The 22,114-nt window shown below is 49.7% G+C and overlaps 2 protein-coding genes across 5 annotated transcripts in view; one reads left to right on the top strand and one right to left on the bottom strand.

Moving 5' to 3' along the window:
• Positions 1 to 6,768, top strand: part of CIT (citron rho-interacting serine/threonine kinase) — a 66,614-nt gene extending 59,846 nt beyond the window's left edge. For both annotated transcript variants that reach the window (XM_062009711.1, XM_062009710.1), the window contains 8 exons: positions 454 to 546; positions 2,699 to 2,807; positions 2,926 to 3,054; positions 3,846 to 3,926; positions 4,492 to 4,570; positions 4,685 to 4,867; positions 5,722 to 6,025; positions 6,440 to 6,768. In XM_062009711.1, the coding sequence (XP_061865695.1) occupies positions 454 to 546; positions 2,699 to 2,807; positions 2,926 to 3,054; positions 3,846 to 3,926; positions 4,492 to 4,570; positions 4,685 to 4,867; positions 5,722 to 6,025; positions 6,440 to 6,463 (1,002 nt within the window). In that variant the 3' untranslated portion in view covers positions 6,464 to 6,768. The remainder of the gene's footprint in view (positions 1 to 453; positions 547 to 2,698; positions 2,808 to 2,925; positions 3,055 to 3,845; positions 3,927 to 4,491; positions 4,571 to 4,684; positions 4,868 to 5,721; positions 6,026 to 6,439) is intronic.
• A 3,705-nt stretch (positions 6,769 to 10,473) lies between these two features.
• Positions 10,474 to 17,601, bottom strand: PRKAB1 (protein kinase AMP-activated non-catalytic subunit beta 1). 3 transcript variants are annotated; one of them, XM_062009947.1, is made up of 8 exons: positions 17,566 to 17,601; positions 15,906 to 16,080; positions 14,939 to 15,105; positions 13,705 to 13,798; positions 12,662 to 12,776; positions 12,404 to 12,537; positions 11,842 to 11,910; positions 10,474 to 11,761 (listed from the first exon to the last, which is right to left on the bottom strand). In XM_062009947.1, exons 2-8 carry the CDS (start codon positions 16,068 to 16,070, stop codon positions 11,684 to 11,686), a joined length of 822 nt encoding a protein of 273 aa, XP_061865931.1. In that variant the 5' UTR covers positions 16,071 to 16,080; positions 17,566 to 17,601; the 3' UTR covers positions 10,474 to 11,683. The 3 variants fall into 3 exon arrangements, with proteins under 3 accessions (XP_061865931.1, XP_061865932.1, XP_061865933.1); XM_062009948.1 differs by lacking the exon at positions 17,566 to 17,601 and adding an exon at positions 17,486 to 17,559; XM_062009949.1 differs by lacking the exon at positions 17,566 to 17,601 and adding an exon at positions 17,446 to 17,519.
• Between the last annotated feature and the right edge of the window lie 4,513 nt (positions 17,602 to 22,114).

The raw sequence follows: 22,114 nt of genomic DNA, 5'->3' as shown, positions 1-22,114 counted from the left end.
CTTAGGTGTTTGTGCCACTTGCCAACTCTTGATATTTACATTGATTCCCAGTTTTAGTATGGAACATTTAGCTACAGCAAGACAACAGCTAACAAACTGAACATCAGTCCTTCCAAAGGGATGTTTAAAATCACAGTGTCAGGGGTTAAAATTTAGACCTGTCCTATCTGAATTTCTTATCCCCTTTAATGAAACATCTTTTCTGTGGAAAACCTAGTGTTCTATTAACTTCTTTCAAGTATCAAATCACAGAACAGTTCAAACTCACACTGGTTTTTGAGAATGTGAAGTGGCTTCTCGCTGATTCACAATAAAGACCCTATCACAAAGGTACTTGCTTATCTCTTCCAAGTTCTTTTTGTGGCAAGGGGTACTTGCATCCATTTCACACACTTCACATTTGAATGGCCTCTGTATTATCACCCTGAACTATGCTTGTCATCTTCTGTACAGGTGGAGAACAGTCTTTGTATCTGTGCAGCCATGCCCAATAAAGTGGTGGTTCTGCGCTACAACGAGAGCTTGAGCAAGTTCTGTATCAGAAAGGTAAGCTTAGTCATTCCTCAGCAGCTGTGGGAATTCACAAAGGCTTTGCTTTGGAACAAATATCTCAAACCTTTTTACATGCATAAGAACATTTGTTTGCCAGCTAGAATGATAACAAATGGCACTGTGCACTGACTGAAACTGGAGGAGACAGCAATTTCCTTTAATAAGAGCTGGTGTGGTTGGAGGAATGCAAAACAGAACTGTGGGGGTTTCTTCTGAGACACTGGACTCAGCTGTAATCACACACTTGCTTCTTCACCCAAAAAAAGGCTTTCTTGGGAATTATCCAGTAGTGTTCCCTCACCTCTGTTGTCTTGGGAGAAATCCATAACAAATGACTGCTCTCTTCTCTGCAATGAGGTGCCAGTGTTTGTCTCCTGTTCCAGTCAGAGGCCAAAGCTATTTGGTATTGTACCACCAAAGGACAGGCAGCTGGTTTCCATCCTAACCCTGATGTCCTTTCTCCTGGCCAGCAAACCAGGCAGTAAGCCACAGGTCAGCCATGGCTGTGTGTGCACCTCCCCTGCCTGTATAACCCTGTGTGCTTCGCTCTGCCATGCGTGGGGATGAACAGCAGAGCTGCTGCTGCTGCTCTTCAGCCAGCCAGTGGCAGGCAGATCACACTAACCCAACACTAACCCACTATCCTTCACAAAGCCAAGTCCAGTGAGTCATCATGAAAAAGTCTGATGGGCTCATACATGGCCAGAAAAACCCCCAATAACGGGGATCTCCCATCAGAATAGAGCTTAACACTGCCCTCCTTCAAGGGAGCTGGTACCCAGGAGCTCCTTTCCAGTTCACAAATTAAGGTACATTCAGGTGAAACTACCTTTCCCTGTGACCTTCTGCATGTTACTTGAAGGCACTGGCTCAATTTCCAGCTTGACTGAGGCTTTTGTCCCCCCCAAGTGCTGCACTGGCACGGCTGTAAGGAAGCAGAGTCGGCACAGAAATTCAGATGCTGGCTTCCTTGGAAGTTGACATGTTTGATGGAGAAAGTCTTGGCACAAACAATGTGGATGCCAGCAAACCTGGAACATCCACAGGCATTGATGCTGATGCCAACTCCTGCTCACAATGAAGAAGCAGCTGGCAGGAGACACTGAAGTTGAACAGGCACCGTCCTGTGTTCGTGCCGCCGGTCACCTCCCTGGTGCCAGGAGCCTTGACAAGGGCTTACATGCAAAGGCATGATTTAGAAGGCAGGTTTTCCTTATCTCCACTAATCCAGACAACTGAATTTAGATCCTAACAAGATGGCAGGAAGCCCAGAATATGCTCTTCTGTTCTGCCAACTAAATTTCCAGATAAACTCGGAATAATGCGAGGAATCCTGTCCTCAGAAGGTGTGGGGATGTGTGTTGTGTCAGGCTGACCTGCAGAGCTGTGGTGGACAACATGTCTGTGTGATGTTGTACTAAAGGAAGATTGTATATGTCTTGCTTTTGCTTAAGGAGCCATCAAGCTACCTTCTGAAGTGCTGCCAGCTCTAGTGAGCTGCTTGGGAGAATGACAGTGGTGGATGTGCCTTCTGACAAGGGGCTTGCTCCGTGCCTTATAGAGTTTGAGACTTGACTGGGATCAGTCCTGCTGCTGTCCTAGGAGCTTCTGTCTGCTTTTCTAGCAGTTGCCCTGCTTCCTGGTGACTTCCAGGCTGGGAAGTGATTGTGCCAGCACAGCTACTCTGGAGCTGGGGCAGTAATGAATAATTCTTAGCTAACTGCTGCATCCTGGGCTTGTGTCATCTCCAGACAGATGTTGTGCTGTCACTGGCGTGGCTGTGACCTGCTGTAGGTAAAGACCCATTCCTGACTGTTCCATAAATCTGAGCTGCAGAGCAGAAGAGTATATTGCAGAACAGGGTATTCTTCCAAAAGGAAGAGGTTCTTACTACAGTTAACACCTGGAGTTGAGGTGATAGGCAAGTCTAGAATCAAGCAAGTCTCACTTCCAAGAAGACAAAGCTTTTTCTTCTGGCAAGAGTGCTTTTCCACATGCTTTTGAGAGACTGGTAGTCACTTTGAGGTTGCCATCTCTCCCTTTTATAGAGGTAAATGTGCCAATACATGATCTTCCAGAATGAGCAAAATTCTGTAAACTGTTAGGGGGAACTAATAATGGCTGTTCATACTTTCCTCTCTTCCAGGAGATTGAAACCTCTGAGCCTTGCAGCTGCATCCATTTGACCACTTACAGCATCATCATTGGAACAAACAAGTTCTATGAGATTGAGATGAAGCAATATACACTGGAGGGTAGGAGACATACCTGGGGATGCACTGAGGAGCTCCACAAATCCTTTTGGTGGGGATTTCCTAAAGCAGTTTAGGAAAAAAGAGGTTGGTGCTGATGAAGCTGTTTTTCTCTTTGCAGAGTTTCTGGATAAAAATGACCACACCTTGGCCTCTGCTGTGTTTGCTGCTTCCACCAACAGTTTTCCAGTCAGTATCATCCAAGTGAACCCCACAGGGCAGCGGGAGGAGTATCTGCTGTGTTTCCATGGTAAGTGGTACAGTTTCCATGGCTGTGCAGTTGCACTACAGCTGCTCTCTTTGATACCTGAAGGTACCCAAGTACTGTCCTACAGGAGAGCTGATTTTCTAGTGCCTGGTAATGAAGAGCTACTGAGGACTGTGTATCTAAAAGCACTGGAAGAACTGTGGCTGGAGGTTTAAACAATAAGATGCACAGGGCATTGGCACCAAACCAGCACCTAGTGGTGCTGTCTGCTGAGGTGCTTTGGGCCAGCTTGCTGTGGGCTGCTGTGCCTGTGGGTCGGTTGCTGGGCAAAGGCTTCTGTCAGTGTGAAGGGCAAACAGGTGCTTGATTATCCTGATAAAATGCTAAGGGGTTTTCAGACTTTGGCTTTCTTGTCTGGTTTCCATACAGACAGCTGAGACAGCTTTTTAGTCTTGTGATGAAATCAAAGAGGCCGTTATTTCTTTGTATAGCTGCCTTTGTTGGCCCTCTAGGATAGTGTCCTGGGAATGCACAGGAAGCCTTCAAAAGGACTTCAGCAATATTTTGGGTAAGCAACTGTAGGAGTCACATAGTCTTCCCAACTGTAGATTAAATAACAACCTTATCTTAATTGGTATAGAGAGCCCTGGAATTGCAGTGCCTTTTGGTGCTGAAAGTGCCCCTGAAAGTGCAGGGTCAATTAGAGTAATTCACAGCACTCTAGGCTAGGCAAGCTAGAAGCTAAAGAGCCCAGGGTCAATTGCCTTAGTCCTTTCAAAAAGAAATGGATAAAATTGAGGTGCCTCCTCACAACGTGACCTCTTCCTTGGCAGAGTTTGGTGTCTTTGTGGACTCCTACGGAAGGCGCAGTAGGACAGATGACCTGAAGTGGAATCGCCTGCCCTTGGCTTTTGGTAGGTGTGGAGGGACTGTCACTGGGGGTATGGAAGCAGCCTAGTGGGACAGCTATTCTTCACTCAGCACTTGCATTTCCTCTTCTCTCTCCCAGTTCTCCCAGAAGCTCTGGAGGTTTCCCCATGATTTAAGTTCAAACCTTCTGAAGTATAAAAAACGGGAGGGAAATGAGTTGTGGTTCCTGAACGTTCCCAGTCTGGCAGCAGCTGAACTGGCTACTGCAATTAATGATGCTTGGAAGCTCCTGAAGTAGTCAAGAATATATAATGTCACTGTGATTCCCTCAGGCCTTTTATGCTACCTGATGGGATTTTGTTCAGTTAATAGTCTGGGTTTAATGCCTTTTCATGCTACTTTTGTTAATAAGTTCTTTGAGATACAGTTGCAAGGCAACAGCTCTTCAAGCTGGGTTCTCCCTACTTGGAAATAGTGTCTTACTACAGAAAATAGATGCCCTTGGTGTTTTCCCAAGGGGCTGTGAGGATCTGCTGTGCTCACTGCTGCTTTGTAGAAGTTTTTAATAGACTTTTTGTGCTTTTTCCTGCCTCTGTGATGCTCCTTCAGCCTACAGGGAGCCCTATCTGTTTGTGACCCACTTCAATTCCCTTGAAGTCATCGAGATACAGGCACGAGCTTCTCTAGGGTAAGTTGTTCTCTTTTCATTCCTTTCAACAGCATATGCTGCAAGAATCTCTGTGCTTGCCAGGAAAAGGTACAGGGCTGTCATTCTAAAGACTTTTTCCTGCACTTTTACCAGAACTCCTGCACGAGCCCACCTGGAGATACCAAACCCACGGTATCTAGGGCCTGCAATTTCATCTGGAGCTATCTACTTGGCCTCCTCCTACCAAGACAAACTAAGGGTGATTTGCTGTAAGGGCAATCTAGTCAAGGAGACCAACAATGAGCAGCACCACAGAGGATCTTCTGCCACACGCAGGTACGATGGAGTCAGTGTGGCACAGTCCTGAGGCACCTCATAAGCAACTGCCCATCCTTAGAGATGGGGGCTGCTGTTAGCCACCTACTGCAGTGCTGGGGTGGAACAGGGAGAGTCACTGGTGTTTGAACATCCAGAAGACAAGAAAACATCAGCTCTGTAGGGATATGGAGGTAATCTCCACAACTATGTTATGGTGTGATACAACTGTGACTTCAAAGCTTGGTGAGCTATTGCTGTGACACTAAACATCAACGGACTGTCCCAGTCTAAAGCAAGAGCCCCTTCCTCTTAAACAATGACATGCTGAGGGAGGCAGCGTGGGGAGCTGATACCATTGTGTTCTGCTCAGCAGAGCAGTGGATCTGCTTTGGCAGGGGAGGTGGACTAGATGATGTCTAAAGGTCCCTTCCAACCCCTGCCATTCTATGATAGTTCCCGGGTGGGCAAATGCTGGGGGTGGCAATGCCACCATGCACTGAATGGAGGCTCACAGCTCATCCAAACCTGGCCTCAATGTCCCTGAGCTGCTGAACGTTCTGCATGTCAAAGGGCCCACAGCAAACATTGGTGTATTGTTCTCTGGAAGCATGTCTGGAAATGTAGGAGGGTGTGGAGTGTCCTGGCATGACTCACAGGAGCAGTTCCTTAAGGCACTGCACTGGTGTGGCTGAGGTAAGGAACACCCAGCCATCCAAACATCTTTGTGCCTTTCGTCCTGGCTCAGGGAGCTCTGATGGTTTGGCACCTGGACACTTCTGGGTGTTTGGGGAAAGGGACATTTTTGCCCAAAGCCGACGTGACGTGAGGTTTGTGTCACTCAGCTGTTGGTGTCCACTCTTTCTGAATGACAGCAGCCCAAACAAGAGAGGCCCCCCCACGTACAACGAGCACATAACCAAGCGGGTGGCGTCGAGCCCGGGGCCGCCGGAGGGCCCGAGCCACCCCCGGGAGCCCAGCACCCCGCACCGGTACCGCGAGGGGCGGACGGAGCTGCGCAGGGACAAGTCCCCGGGGCGGCCCCTCGAGAGGGAGAAATCTCCAGGACGGCTCCTGAGCACCCGCAGAGAAAGGTCCCCTGGAAGGCTGTTTGACGAGAGCAGCCGAGGACGAATGCCCGTGAGTGGTGCCAGAACTCCTCTTGCTCAAGTCAATAAGGTAAGGCGGGAGCCTGGAGAACTTCTCTGGGAAAGGGGCTGTAAAGTGTAAGGGCAAATCACATCTCACCACACCCCACCCCCAGCTTCCATTAGAGCAGGTGTGGTGTAACGTGCTCCCCCCGTGCTGGTTCTGTAAGGGCAGAAGCAGCCTGGCTCTGAGACCGGCCAGACTCCTCCAGGACTGAATACAAAGTGATCGAGTTATTTGGGATGTGAAGGGGGGCAGTGCCTGGACCCTGCTGTGGTCAGTGACGCTGACAGTACTTACCTTGGTCAGTGGTTTCAGAACTGAGCCACCGAGACACGAGCAGGCCCCTGGCAGTGGCTCAGGGGGAGCAGGAGCTGGGTGACACCCCTGCGTGTGTCCCAAAGGTATGTGTGACTCGTAACTGTGCTTCTGTCTCCCTGCCAGGTCTGGGACCAGTCTTCAGTGTAAGTCTCAGCTAGACAAAGTTACTCATCTTGACCTGCAGGAAACAAAAAAGGAAATATACTGAGTATATGCACTCCATGTCTGCTGCCCAGCTCCCAGACAGCATTCCTGGGCCAGAGCTCGCTCCGCAGCAGGAGCCCTGATGCTTTTGAAGATTGTTGGCATCTCAGTTAATTTCTCTGCACTTTCCTGCACTCCTGTTTTTGCACTTTGTACTACTGTTACTCTTTCAAGCAGTTCATGAACTTTTTGTATTCACTTTAGTCCCTGGTAGTTCATCAAGGAAATTAAAGGGGACTAGAGTCCCACCCCAGGTCTTTAATGTGGTTAGCACCCCTCGATCACAGTTCTGAGATGTGCTGGGAGTTCCTGATGGCCTGGAAACAGAAGGGCCGAGGTGAGCCAGTCTCTTGATGTGATTGACTATTCTCTACAGAACACAAGGAAAAAAAATACTTCTGATTAGTCTGTTCACCTGCCACTTCTGAAAGTTATTTAGTTCTCAGTCAAATTGCTCTAGAGCAGCTCTGAGGGGAGGGAAGAACCCTGCTTTAACGATCCCACGTGCCCGGCCCGAGACAACGTGCATTACCTGTGAGCTACTGGGGTGTAAGACTTTATCCAGGTCTTCTGCATGACAGTTCACTGCATGCTGCTGCACCATCACTGGCTGCTCTCTCCTTTTAGGTTGCTTTGCTGAGTAGTGTATTGTACCTCACTTGTAAATTAACTGAAACCTTTAGATGCAAAATAACCGTTAATTACTCTGGAAATTTGGTGAGTTAATGAGGAGTTAATGAGCCTTATTCTATAGCAAGAGTTACAGCCAGGCTGTGTTCCCCTCAGCATTGACCACGGGCCCTTCCCCAACACCCCGGCGTGGCAGGGAGGGAGCAGCCCTGGGGCTGGCGCTTGTCCTACAGTGAGACCTCGCTGTGCTGCACGAGGGGCCCAGCCCCAGCTCCCACAGCACCGAGCACCCTCCCAGCCACCCTCCAGCCATCCCTTGCTTTCGATTCTCTTTCGCTGTGAGCACGAAGCAGAGAGCAAATGATTTTCAAAGCAGGTTTTGACCGTTCAGTCTGCAATAGCAACATCCTAAGTGAACAACCGTGTTCTTTGCAATTGGAAAGAGCAAAAGCTGCATCCAACCTTCCCTTGGCCACTCTTACACTTCTGCCAGTCCCTTGTGAGCCCCTGCTAACCTGTCCCAGAAGCCCATCACGATCCCAACGCCTTGTCAGTGTCCTTTGGCGAGTTCCATGAGTGTCGTAGTCCGTTCTCTTGTCTGTTGGGTTACTTTCGGTCAGGTGATTTGGCAGGAAACTTGCTGGAAGTTTTTGTCTCCTGGTCTGAATATTTTGAAAGGTCACTGAGATCAGTCTTTTAACTCTTTGCATCTCATGGAAGATCTTCGAGACCTCAGCAATGGGCTTGTTGAGTCCTGAAAGTGTATCTCTTGTGTCTTGTTCGTGAAATGCTTCCTGCTATAGAAATAGCTCAAAGGACTGTACATACTTACAAGAAACTTTATATTCGTAACAAAGGGAATTGAATTGGTTTCTACTTTTTTATTGTAAACTGTGTGTTTTTCAACACTGGCTTTTTGTTTTCCCGGTGGTTGTGGACAGCCATCTGCAGACACTGGAGGGGCCTCAGCCCCGTCCTGCGCGCTCCCATGAGGAAATATTGTAACATTACCTTGCAGTTGAAGCTTGTTAGCATCGAGGAGGCTTTAGGTCTCTGAAAGTACAGGATTTTTTCTTCATTACCTTTTTATTATTGACAAGGGAGGGAAGCAGAGGGACAGTTCAAAGCTCCACCTCGAAAGTATTGAACTTTGTTGTTGAACAATAACCAAATAAAACAAATAACTATCTTGACTGGCATGGTGAAGTGACCACTTCCTTCTGCACGGAGTAACACGGAGCCACCCCCCGCTGCCCCAGCCTCAGGGGCTGTCAGAGCTCGCCTCAGAGCTTACCTTGACAGCATTCAGCATCTTAGTCGATCTCATTCCCTCAACAAGTAGCATTAAGTGGCTTCACACAAACAAAGCATGGTCAGAGGAACTGAACCAGGTGGCTGTGGCCAAACACTGTAGTAGAGCAGCAGCGAGCTGCACACCCCCCCAGCTGCAGCCGGGACGGGGACAGGCCAGGCACGTGTGAGTATCTGGGAAAACAACCGAGTCTCACCCTGGGAAATGACCCACACAGCTTGAGCTGGAAACAAGCATCTGAATTAACGCCGGTGTGATCTGATGACAGGTTTGGGCTTGGCCGTGGCAAAGCAGACGGCACCGACCCCGCTGCGACCCGCCCGCGCTCTCAGGCTGAACAGCTGCAGCTAAACAGCCACAAACCCGGGCCCAGTGAGTACAACCTGCAGTTACTGTACATCTTAACTTACACCTGCTGGGAAAACTTGCTAGATCAGACTTAAATGTAAATACATCTATTTTTAACTGAACCAGTTTTTACAGGGTCTAAAGTATTCTTTCACAGGAAGAGGTTTTTAATATTCACACTGCTGCCTACAGGAACTTAATTTGTCCTCCTACTGTTCAGTGTTTTTTGGTTCTGTGCACATACCCACCCCCTCTCCCCCAAGGAGGGGCTTGTTGGAGGGTGTGGGGGTGGGTTCCTAATAGCTCCTCTTACATTTTGGTCTACATGACATTCTTCATGAGAATGCTCTCCATCCACCCCAAGCTGCTTGATTTATCTATTGTGCCTCCTATCTGATGTATCTGATGAAATGCTGACTTGTTCAATGTTCCTTTCTTTTACTGTGCACAAAGAATACTTATTTAAAGCTCATTGTTGCAGTCCTATGATGCATGATCAGAATTGTAACAAAACTAAAATAATCCAGAAACTGGTGGAGTAAAAACAAATATTATTTACTGAGCCTTTTGATTATCAAGAAGCACCAAACCACTGCCAGCTGGGCCTTTAGGGGCTGGGGAGGGCAGGGAGCTCTGGGTGTTTCTGCCCTAGACACAGACTGGAAAGGCTTACTTGAGGCTCAGAAATTACTGTAGCAAAAGTCTCTGCCTCTGCCTTAAAAATAACAACAAATGTGCTCTCCTAGCAACAGCCAAGAATAAACATGACAGCACAGCCCAGGAGCTGGGGGTGGGGAGTGGCAGTGAGCTCCTCACCAGCTCTTGAACCAGCTTTTGCCTTTGGAGGGGTTTGATTCATCCCATTACAAGAAGGGAACACAGTGTGATTAATCCAGTTCATTCACCTGTCAAGCAGAAAACAACCCAGCAAAATACATAAAGCAGCACCCCCTGCCAGCCAGACCCAAAGCACCACTCCTCAGCAGCTCCTGCTGAGGGGAAAGGGAGCTGGGCCTTACCTGGAGGATGGTTGTGGCTCCTGGGAGCTCTGAGGGGAGTTAAGGCAGCAGGAAGCCCTCGGGTCCCTCACTTCACCCTGCCCCAGCTGGGAGGCCCTGAGGCCTGTGGGCACCAGTCACCACAAGCACAGAAAGGTGGAGCTGACCACAGCATTAATGGCTTTCATAAGCCCTCAGGTGGGCCTGGGCCCCACACCTGAGGCAAACCAAGCTTTTTAGGGCAACAAAAGCAAATGGGGCATTGCCAGCTGCAGCCCATGTACCGAGTGCTCTGCCACCTGAGTCATGGCTATAGGCTCTGACCTGAATACAGGTCCCTCCTTGCACAGCTGCTCTCCAGCAGCTCACCCCCAGCCTGTGCTGGTGATGGGCCCTAAGGAACTAATAATTGCTGGAGCTTTTAAGTAACTGGACTCATTCTTCATGTAAGCTTTCCATCACAAACCAACACCTCCCTCGTGCTTGTAACCCATTACCTGCAAGCAAAGTGTTTCAAGCTGCATCTATGAAGCAGCAGCTTGAACAATCCAAGGCAGAAAACTGCTGATCACACACACAAAACACCCCAAACCAACAACCCACCACCTCCAGGAAGCTGAGGTTACCAAAGCTGGGAAGGATGATGATCAAGTCACCCACCTGTCTTGAAAATGGTTTATTTGTTTTTAAAGAGGCTGAAAACCAAAAGCAAGTCCATGTTTCAGGCTACCAAACACTACACATAGCACAGAATGAAGAGAGAGTTTTCAGAGAAAACCATTGCACTAGACCCAGCTCTGCTGAGGATATTGCACCAGGGCTGAGGCTGGCAGAGCTCCCTGCCCCTGCAGCCTCAGCCCCTCAGACTCCTCACTGGCACCCAGACCCTGAGCTGAGCATTCATGCTGTGTTGGGATGGAACAGGCTGTCAGGAAGGAGAGCAGCAGCCTGGGGTCCCCCTCATCCCGAGCCTGTGCAAGCCCCAGGGCTGGCACCTGCAGCCTCGCTGCAGCTGGGAGCTGAGCCACTGCCACCTTTGGCTACAAGGATGGAGGTGACTGTCACCTTCAGGCTGTCACTGAAGAATTAATCCCTCAGCTGAAGCCATCAGGTTCCTCACAGCTGCCTATCCCAGCTTAAGGAAGTCCTTACGAGTGACAGCAAGAGAAACTGGTTTCACAAAGCAGATTCCTGCCAGGCACATTTATGATTTGCAGGAAAATCCAGCCACTAAAAACAATTGTCTTTACCAGAAATTCCACAGGGGAAAAGTTGTATTTCAGTTCTCACAAAGAGAAAAACTACAGAGCTATTCCCAGCAGAAACAGTGCACCCCAGGCTACTGCAAAGTCCCCGTGAGCGTGTCGCTGAGCGTGAGGCTCCTACAAAAAGGTCATCAATAGTCACACTTAGTCCAGCCACACACATTTGGAACGTGCTGCTGAATTAACTGTGTGGTTGATGAGTTACAAAGGCAGTGAGGGGCTTGCTTTTGCTGAGTGCTGAGCTCAAGTTAAGATTCCACAAGAATCCTGACCCTTTCTAGCCTTTGGGCTGGCTTTATTGCTCAGGCTGCCCCACTGCTGAAGGTCCTGAATCTGCTTCTCGGCCTCATTACATCGGTGGGTTTCAGCTGAGCTGACACCAGGCACTGCTGCCTTTGCCATTGGTCTAGCTGCCACGGAGCTGCCAGCTCCAAGAACTTCCAAGGTGGGACTGGGAGAGTATAAGGCAAATCTAGGAGAACCTGGAAGTCTCAGAAACACTATGAAATCAGAGTCCATTTGCTACAGCAGAGAGCAGGAGTACATTTGGTTAGGAGTGGGTTCTTGCCAAGACTGCACCAGCCCAGAAGAATTGGTCACAAACTGCTGCTCATATTGGCTTGTACAGCAAAGTTGTCACGTATTTCTTCTTGTAGCGATGTGTAGCACTGAGCACCATCACACCATCCTACAGGAGATGGGAAACAAGTGAGTGTTACAGCATCACCTGAAAGCTGCAGGCGTGAGGCAGCAGCTCTGGGCTCTCACCTTGATAGACAGCGCGTAGAGGTGGTTCAGCATGACGTGGTTGGGCTCCGGGAGCAGAGCGGGGTCACACTGCAACACAGAGGGAGACAGGGAAAATGACAGGGCTCAGAGCTTCACTCATCAGGGCTGAGGGTGATGAACAGCCTGTGCCTGGCTGTGCCCTCCCACACACCACACTGCTGCTGGCCCTGCGTCCTCCCACAGCTGGAAAGCTTCAGAACAACCCAGGACCCCTCAGGGCGGAACTCTGCAGTGTCACCGCCATCAGAGACCACCCCTCAGTTAGTTATTTCTGGTGGGACACCTCAGCAGTGTTGCAGGGGATGATGAGGGTCTCTGGGACTACAACAGCTACCCAGCTTTCTTTTCAATTCAGAAGAGTCAAGTAGAAAACTAAATTCACTTCAGCTGGATCCATCCAGACACACGTAATCAGGAGCTTACCAACGTGGCAGCTACTCTGAGTTTTGCCTTGCCTGTCGCCTGTCTGCACCCAGACTTTTCCCCCCATCTGCTCGTGCCTTCAAGGCCATTTTGCAGCAGAACTGCCTGAGGTACTCACAGAAATGCCCGTGTCCTTATTCAGGATGACCTGCAAGAGGTGAGGGGGAAGGATAGGCGGTGACTTAAAGCGCTCCTCTGCCTTACACATGTAGGGCTCCTGGTGATACGGTCCCGGGGGTGAACTGGACAGCTCTGCCAGAGAGATGTTTAGTATTTGTTCTTAGTCTGTAAGAATATCTGCTCTTCATAGGTACATTTTTACTGGAACTTTTAACAGCTCTACAAAACATGATTTAAAACCCCAGTAAGGTCCTACCAGACACGTCTGAACACTTTTGTGAGTCCACCATCAACGCATCAAATACTTCAAAGTCCGTTTTCTTCACCTGGATGACGTTGTTGATGGTGCCCAGCTGGCTGGTTATTACTGGCTGGGAAGAAACAGGATACAAAAGTCGGAATAAAAAAGCTTGCAGGACTATAAGTCTCAAAACTGCCCCATCAGCATTACCAAGAATGAGATACAGCTTTTCAAATGCACTACTACCACCTACAGAGAGTTCACCGTGGCAGCACTGGCCTTAGGGGAAGAGCAAGTGAGGATATAGGCCTGAGGGGGACACACATGGCAGCTGAACCTGCAAGGGCTGCAGAAACGGCTTAGGATCAGGCTTGGGCTTAAGTTAACAATGACACCAGGAAGAGCTAAAGCCTCACCTCTGGCCTCTACAGGCCTTTCAGAGCCAGGCCTGAGGCAGGCCAGGGAATGTTGGCATTGCTGGTTTACTGCTAAAGCCCAGACTGGAGCCCAAGGCAGAAGGTTCAAAGAGCTACATTTACTGCAGGGTAAGTTCTGTGAGGTTCTGCCAGGTTTGCCAAGACAGCAAGAAGACCGGGACCAGCAGCTGAGAGTGATTAACTCTGAAGCAGAGGGAGGCCAGGGTATAAACAGAGGAGAAGGAAAAAGCCTGGCACAGTTTGGCACAATTACTGGACTATGAGAAGACCTAGAGCAGCAATAGCAACGCTCTGGCACAGAGAGCAAGTACAGCTGAGAGAGATTTGGGCCTGTCAGCAATGCTACAGTGCTTTAAATACAATTTGGCACTAGACAAGAAAAGCTCATCATCTCCTGTAAACCAAAACCCAAGAGACCCTGTTTGTTACAGCCTCCCCTGTCCTTTCAGACCATCAGTCCGATGCCACCACCTTGGCATCACCACCTTGGTCTCTCTCCCCAGCTGCAGCAGTCAGGTTCTGCAGGTAACCCCTCTGAAGGGGCAGCTGTGGTAGGGAGAGCAGCCAGCTCCACAGCTTCAGCTGCCTCCATGGATACAGACGGGACTGAAGACACGTTACCTCTGAAGGATCGTGTGTCCACTGCCCGTCCACAAAGAACTTGTACTGGTGCTCTCCTTCTGGCAGGTCCAGGATTGCCACAAAGTTATTGTGACTGGAAATGAAGACAGACAATCAGCCCTGAAGTACTCTGAAAAGTAAATCAGCCTATAATCTGTGGCAAAGGCACAGAACACGAGCCTCCTCATCATGCAAACGCTTCAGAAGGCAGTGCCTCCTTCAAGAGCATCTCACACAATCTAAAGAACCAAACAAAGGCTGATGTTAATGATCATTTCCTCTGTGACAGGACCTCCCTGCACACTCAAAACAAGTATCCACAATCCTGGCATCTAGGAATTAGCCCTCAGCTTTTGGAAAGTCACCCTCACATCTTCATTCACCATCTCTCCTCTCCAAGGCTTTCTACTGAGTGTACCAGCAATGCTGATGTTCCACAGCCCTTTTTCCAGCTCCCATCTTGGTAATTGATTTCACACTGTTCATGCCCAGAACAATGCTCCCATACTATCCCATCAGGCCACCATGCTCCTCTCTCAAGCTTCCAAAGAAATGAAGGCACTTCTGCAGGCAGTCACTCACTGAGATAAGAAATGCCAGACACTGGCAGGAGACCCATCTTTTATGGATATGTCATTGACAGAAAACAGGGCTCAGATCAACAGCTACATTCAGACTCTCCACCATCCATTCAGCTACAAATTGTTCAGAACTGCTTTAAATGAAATACTCAAATACAGAATTCTGCAGAGCTCCAGAGCTCTGTGGCAGGAAAATGCACTCAGTACCTTACCACAGCCTTATTCCCTCAGCTGTTGTTTACCAGCAGGTACCTCGGGCTCAGAGATCCCCAAGTACAACTTGGACACTTTGAGCAAGGCAAAAGCCAATGATGTGGCAAAAAAAGTCCATGTGCCAGAGACACTGCTGAAATAGTGACACTACAGTGACACTGCACCTCAGCCCACACAGCCCAGCTCTGCCCCAGGCACTGGGCTTGACACTGGGTTTGTTTTGGGTCCTTCATGCGAGCACATCACACCTTCACAGCATCACACAGCTCAGCTATCACTCTGGGCCACCCAAGAATCAGTCAGATTCTCAGCAAGGGCCTGAGGAGAGCAGCAGGACAGTGAAGAGTCCAAGCACAACACTGATCTGTCAGCTGAGCACCTTTCTCACTGCACTGAGCACTCCCTGGCCCCAGGGACAGCACTGATGGGCAGCTTCTTACCTCCTTGTCAGAGGAATTTTACTCCAGTTGTTGAAGGACCCAGATAAATAAACTTCTTTTCCTCCTCCAGTCCAGCGAAAGACTGTTGGTCGAGCTTGAGTGGGGGTTTTATCACTCACTTCCAGATCCTGTTGCCAAGCCAGGAATTCCTCTTTCTCCAGTGGAGCCTGCAACACAAGGAATGCATCACCAGGAATTCTTTCCCAACACTTAAGACAATCCATATGCTACTGACAGCACCTCTGTGCTCAGATAGCTAAGCTACAAGCCCACAAGTAGTTTTTGTCAGATGGAGGTCAGAAACTGGGCATTTCCAGATGCTGTTCACAAGCTCATTTGCACAACTTGTGTAAGGGTGTTAAAGCCTTCCAAGGTTGCAGACAGAGTGGAAGGCAAAATAATCCCCCTCCCTCCAGCCTACATTAGTTAGAAAGAAATGACTTAAGCTCATAGAAGTTTTCAAAATCCAGATATAAGGAAGGAAAATGATTAAGAAGAAACACACTTGAGCAGCATTCAGATCACACAGCTGTCATAGGCACAAAATCTGTAGCTGGCAGAAGGGTTATAAGTTGTCTATAACAAACAGCTCAGTCCAACAACCCAAATCTACGTGTTATTTTCTGTGAGTCATTCTTAGGGAAAGTGAGACACAGCAAGAGGTTTCTAACAATCCATCTCAAACTAAGCAAAATCCCAGGTAAATGTCACTGGTAACTGCAGGAGCATTGAGGCTCCAGAGGAAGCTGAGGCACTGCACTGTGAGACAGTTACATTTCAGATTAGCTACAATTAATTCTTGCTGGAATCACAACGTTCCTCTCATTGTATCTGCCTCAACATTGAGGCAGCACCTCCCCTCAGCATGGGAAGCAAAGAGATAGTTGTGTGTGTGAAGCAAGGAGAGCACCCGCTGAGGCAGCGTCCTGAGGCAGCAGGGCAGCAGCCAGGAGCAGAACAGCACTACCTTCATTTCCTCTGGCTGGAACAGGTCTGCATCCTCGGGGCTGTCCATCAGGATCTTGGGCCTGTCCCCGTCCTTGGCAGCGCCGCCGGGCCCCGCGCTGTCCCCCCGCGCAGCCTTGTGCCCGTGCCGCTCCAGCCCAGCCCGCTCGCTGCTCGTGTTCCCCATGGCGAAGCACCTGGCAGGGCAGGAAAAGGCAGGTTGGCACCACACCACCAGCAAGGAGACCCCTGGGCTCTGCTTCTGAGCTGAAGAGTCTGAGGAATGTGATTAACCCACAATGACGGCCCCTTGACATCACATCCCCCTCGGAATGACGCTCAGTGACAACCTCAGGCTGCTTTGGATACTGTGCCCCCGTGCAGTGCCCTGGGATGGCTGCAGGACACAGCCATGCTAAAAGCTGAGCAGCTCTCTGTCACTGCAGCACTCTGACATTCTGCCTGTTCTCTCACCTGAATGCCCACACCTACAACATTCTACCAACTCGGCTGAAGAAGCTTCAAAAGCAGCCTTCTAGCAACGGGACTTCAGTAGCAAACACGAGGTCAGCTGAGGTGGCAGCTCCTGAGGAGCTCACAGGGGCTGCCCAGGCTCACACAGACAGTGGGTGCTCCATGAGAGGCTCCCTCAGTCCTGATACTTCCTGGGAGAGGAGGAACCTGGAGTCACAGAAGCACACCACTTCTTCCTGCTCCGCAGGCAGATGGGATGAGACTGGAAAGATTCTTTATAAGTGAAGAGCAGTAACTTGGTAGTGGCCACAGGGTCATGTGGAACCACACACACAGGGCCCTGCAGAGCAGCAGGGGAACATGGGTCCAAGCACAGGACATGGCCCTGTTCTCTGTAAGCACAACCCCAGCTACTGCCCAGCTGTACAGATCTCAGCTCAGTCCCAACCTCAAACCAGCCTCAGCATTTGTAACTTCAGCAAACAACTGAATAATATCATAAATCCCCGAATGCTGGGGGCTGGAAGGGCCCTGCAGAGCTGCTCCAGCCCAGCCCCTTCTAAAGCAGGTTCCCCTCCATCAGGGGGCACAGGAACGTGTCCAGGTGGGGTTGGAAACCTCTCGGAAAGGAGCCTCCACTGGGCAGCCTGGGCCAGGGCTCCCTCACCTCAGCACCAAAGAAAGTTTTCCCTGTGTTTAAGTGGAACTTCTGTGTTCCAGTTTGTACCTGTTACCCCTTGTCGTGTCACTGGACGCTACAGAAAAAGTGTCCCCCCACCCTCCTGCCACCCAGCCTTCGGGTACCTGAGTTTAGCTGGCAACGTGAAACAAGCGTGAACGCGACCGGCAACAGCGCCGTGAAACAGCAACAGCTTGGGCCGCTCTGTACCCGCCTTGAGCGGCGGAGCGCGGGCCGTGAGAACGGCCGAAGGAGCCCAACGGGCCCCGTGGCCCCACGGCTCGCAGCGCCGGGCAGCGCGGGTCCCGCCGGCGGCGGGAGGGCCTCACGGGGGCCGCACGCCGGGCCTGGCAGCTCCCGCCGCCGCCCCGCGGGGTCCCGACCCCGCTGCCCCGCGCCGGGCACTCACCGCCCGCTCCCGGCCCCGCTCCCCCGCGCCGGGCACTCACCGCCCGCTCCCGGCCCCGCTGCCCCGCGCCGGGCACTCACCGCCCGCTCCCGGCCCCGCTGCCCCGCGCCGGGCACTCACCGCCCGCTCCCGCCGCTGCTCCCCGCAGGCGCTTCCGCTTCCGCCGGGCGAGCGCGGGGCCCCGGGCCCGTGCGGAACGCGAGTGCGCGGCGCAGGTTCCGGGGCTGCTCCCGGCGGCTCGGGACCCGCTGCTGCGCTGTTTTCTCCCCGTCGCCAGCACAGGCGGGGTTTGGATCTGGACAGGGCAGGCAGGGGAGCAGCGGGATGCGTTTCTGTTCTCCGCGAGCGCTCGGCGGGCACAGCCCCGCTGCCGCTGCTGTCTCGCAGGGAGCAGCCAGTGGCGTTTCACAGCTGAAGTTGTTGCTGAAAATCACAACCGTGAAAACTCAAACCAAACTCCAGTTTAGAAAGCTGAGATGGGCTTATGACAGCTCTGGGTGTGTGGGGGATCTCTCCTCCTCATGTGCACCCCAAGGGCCAAAAGCACTCACTGTATACATGAAGAAAAGGAATATTCTTGTAAGCCTGATGCATTCGCTGGTACATTGTGCAACTGCCCCCCTGCAAGTGCACTGAATGTGGGGAGAGGGCCCTGGGGTGGTTGTGAGCACTGGAACTCAGTTTGCCCACACACGGTCACAGCTCATGGGAGGTTTTTAAAAGAGAAGCTTGTAAAACGCCTGCAGGATAGAAAGAGCCACGTGGCCTCTGTTATTTACCCTGTCACTAACCATAAGCAAAGGTCAGCTCTTTTTCCCCTTACACCTATCTTCTTTAAAACATGAACTAGACCTGACTTGACTATTAACATTCACAATGAGCACCTTATCCAGACATTAATTTTAAGGCATTTTGGTTCTGGGCTCATGAGATGATGTCAAAGTGACAGAGCACTTGCAGTGCTCTACAGGCTGAGGGGTCAAGTGAAGTGACAACTTTACCACTGAGTCATTCTGCCTCCCAGGAGACATCACTTACCCTCTGTCTGCATCAGCTGACTCGTTTTTAGAGAAAGTAAGGTCCCACAGATTTGAGGTCAGGAGAGACCTGTGTTAGGGGAATGTGCAGCTTTGATTAAAGGGAGTGAAGAATGGCCTTACAACCTTTCAGGCAGAAAAAGTCAAAGGTAAATTCTTGTGCCAGTCCCAAGGAAGGGCTGGCACTCATCAGCCACTTGTGCTCTGGGCCAGGATCTCATGTTCACTGTTTGGCTTATCCCCTGGAGCTGGTTAAAATCAAAAGGCAACTAAGCCCCCATTGAACACTGGTTGAGACATGTGCACACGAGGCTGCCGTGGCTCACCATTACCACACAGCCTGCTCTGAGCTGCATCCCTTCATCTCACTGAGGTTTCCCCTTTTCTTACCTCAGAGTCCATGTTGAAAAAGAAATGCAGCAGCCTAAAGTCTCAGATTGTGCAACCAAAGGTCCCAACGAACCCGCTGGTATCTCGCCAAGTTCTTTTTCCTTGACACACTGCAAGCTTCTTTAGCCAAAGAGAAGTCACTGCATGCAAAGTGGAAGCTGACTCAGCCCTGCAGCTACATATGACAGAACCAGAAGCGCCATCCTCAGTCATGAGCCGGCAGATCAAATTCAGACACGCCATAAGTCACGCTATAAAGGACACACGAGCAAGTGCTTCTTGCAGCTTCTGTGCCATGGAGAGTGTGCTGAGTGGTAGCAGCAGCAGAACTTATCCTGGAGTTCAAGCCAGGACAAATTAACTGCAGAAACCTTCTGGTTAAATTTCTTACTCTAACTTTCCTCTCTGCCTTGGGCTCCCAAGTTTGTTCCTCCATCTTTACGTTGGCTGAGTGATCTGTTTCCAAATGCTCTCCTCCTTTTAGGTCACTGCTGAATTTAGCCCATTTTGCCAGGCTGCCAGGGAGTGATGCAGAGGAAGCTGGGCAGCCTCCTTAGAGGCTCACTCCCAGTTCAGCTGTTGCTGTACACACAGAACATGCCATTGTGCTTGGAAAAGGGAAAGTTGTTAGTACACATAAAAACCACTCCTAGACCATTGCACCCCTTCTCAACTCCTCTGCTCCAGTGTAACACTGCACACCTTCAGAGAGCTACTAATTAAAAATGAGGTTGGAGATGGGAGGACAGTAAGAAGAAGCCAACATTCAAGTATTGTGTCAGCCAAAGGTACTGGCTGTGAAAGGCTGAGGGCTCGGTCTCAGAAGAGCAGACTATCCTGCACAGGTCTTCTGAGGTCTCTGACTTTGCCTGGAGGTATTTCCTCCAAAGGCAGGGTAGATTCCTATTCAACTTCCTCTTAGCTTACCTCTTTATCAGGAGTGAAGGTTGGGTGATTTAGACTCTTCCCCCAACAAAACAACAATCTGTAGAGGCTCCTGAACAGCTGTCAAGTAACCAGGATGTGGTTTACCAGCTTGGTCCTGACTCAATCCAGAGAGTCTGTATATAAATCTTACTTGCCTTGGGGAATCTCATCGATGCATTAAATGCATCCTCTTCTGCATGTGTGCACAGGCAATGCACACAAAGTAAGAACTGGGAAGATGACCCCCAGTCTCTGCCCTACTGATGAAAATCAGTAACAAAATACACCTTAAATGACTGTTAGGTAAAGTTAGGGCCCAGGTAAGGGAAGGAGCCTAGAGAGAGATGCTTGCACACTTTTCCAGCAGATGCATCTGGACTGTTTGAGTGTGATGGACAGTGTGGGAGCCATCAGATACAGCCCATCTCCATGCTGACAGGCAGAACACAGCTCACATTGTGAGCACATACCCAAAGACAGAGGTAGAAAAGCAACAGCGTCAGGAGCCTTGAGCCACACTGTTCAGTGTGGGATTGCAAGTGCAGCCACATAAATCGAAGAGCCAGTTCAAGTCACAAGCTGCAAACTCCTGGGTGTGCCTGCAGGGAGGCACACCAACAATTTCATTTCATATTGTCCCCTGCATTTTTTTTTCTGTGCAACTGGTGGAACATTCAGCCCATGTTGTTTAAGCCTCTGGCTGACCCCCTTCATACGACAGCAAAGAAACTCCTCTTATATTTAGAAGCCCTCTTCTAGGGTTACATATCAAGATACATGCACACTGCTGTTTTGCAGAACGCAGCTGCCCTGGAAGAAGTGAAAGATGCTAACATGATCCAGGAGCTGAGGCCAGCAATTTCAAGTTTGCATCTGTCTCTGCCTGTAACACATGCAGGAAGGAAAGGAGCTGGACTCGAGGCAGTAGCTGCTGCCTTCAGCGTGCAAGGAAGGCTGCTTCAAAAACTGAAAGCCTGGAACAGGTCTGTGGAAGGAATACTCTGTTCACCTGCCCAGGATGTTGGCTTGAAGTGCATTTTACTGCTCCTCTCCCCTCACCATTTCATGAAATAAAATCATTCAGCACATACATATGACAGCTCTTTTTTTTTCTGTCCAGCAAAAAATGGTATGTGCAATGCAGAATAACAATGGGCTGAGTCCAAATCTAGATGCACGATGATGGAGAACAAGTAAATTCCAAAGCCCATCATAGATAATGACATTTCTTGATATGCCCTTCAAAATATAAAGCAGGCACTAACCCCTCAGGCAGACAGCTGCATTCTGCCTTCCACATCCACTGCTGTCTCCAGGGCTCTTGCTGATTTGGACAGTAAAATGTCCTTTAGCTTCCCTCTGTTTGATACCTCCCTTTGTCTGGCTCCATTGCACCCACAACAGAACCATTTGCTTGTACAAGGACTATATTAATTTCCAGCACAAGCTGTGTTTGCCTGCATCTCAAACATGGCTGAAAAGTTATGTAAACATAAATAAATGAAGAGAACCAATACCAGTAAGGCAAAAATACGATTACCTATGACACAGAAGCACTAAAAGACATTAGAGGAATTGCTGCATTTTCCCCCTTTCTGTCACATTAAGTGGTTTAATATAAAGCCTTTATTTTTATACCAATCAATAGCACTGTAAGGTTGCAACATTTATCTTCAGAAGCACTGAAGATACCATGGCTCAATTCTCAATTCTATTAAGAGCAAGACTTCAAAGATATTTATGAGCATCAAGATGCAAGTTAGATTTCCAGTATGGTTTTCAAAAGCATCTGAACAATCAGGCGTCTGCTCCTATTGATCTCAGTCCTTGTTAGCCACTTGCAAAACATACTTCCACTTGCTTATCCCTATCCTCTGGTGCCCACATAACTTTGGAAATCTCTCTCCTCTCACACCACGAGCTGTGTGAACTGTCCAAGGGGTCAGGACAAGGGATATTACTCTTTTTTAAGCAGCAAAACTTAGGAAAGACACTCCCCACATACCAAAATGGACATGAATTAAAAGTGCTTTTATTCCACTTCTCAATGACAGTTCTATCATACCCAATAATAAGGCAAGCTACTAAAAGTCCCACAAGACATATCAGACCATTGAAATAGTATTCAAAAACCAAAGAGGAGTTCAGGGAACAGCCAATTCTTGGGATCACCAAAACCAGTGGCAAGATTCTCAGGTAGACAACTTCCATCAATGTAAATGCTGAAGAAATCAACCGATTTCACCAGTGTTGGTGAAGTTTTGTACTGGAGGAATCAAGGACAGGTGATGTATCACTGACTTCAGTGACAAATA

Source organism: Colius striatus, chromosome 17 (genome assembly GCF_028858725.1).
Source record: "Colius striatus isolate bColStr4 chromosome 17, bColStr4.1.hap1, whole genome shotgun sequence".
Lineage (NCBI taxonomy): Eukaryota > Metazoa > Chordata > Aves > Coliiformes > Coliidae > Colius > Colius striatus.
This window is presented reverse-complemented; position numbering and strand designations above follow the sequence as displayed.

Bases quoted from the DNA above. Each gene is read 5' to 3' on its own strand.
- PRKAB1 (XM_062009947.1), bottom strand. From the start codon at position 16,070: ATGGGGAACACGAGCAGCGAGCGGGCTGGGCTGGAGCGGCACGGGCAC. The intron at 12,777-13,704 runs GTAACGTGTCTT...GTTTCTTCCCAG, and splicing joins GGACACACGATCCTTCAGAG to CCAGTAATAACCAGCCAGCT. The intron at 11,911-12,403 runs GTGAGTACCTCA...TCTGTGTTGCAG, and splicing joins ATAAGGACACGGGCATTTCT to TGTGACCCCGCTCTGCTCCC.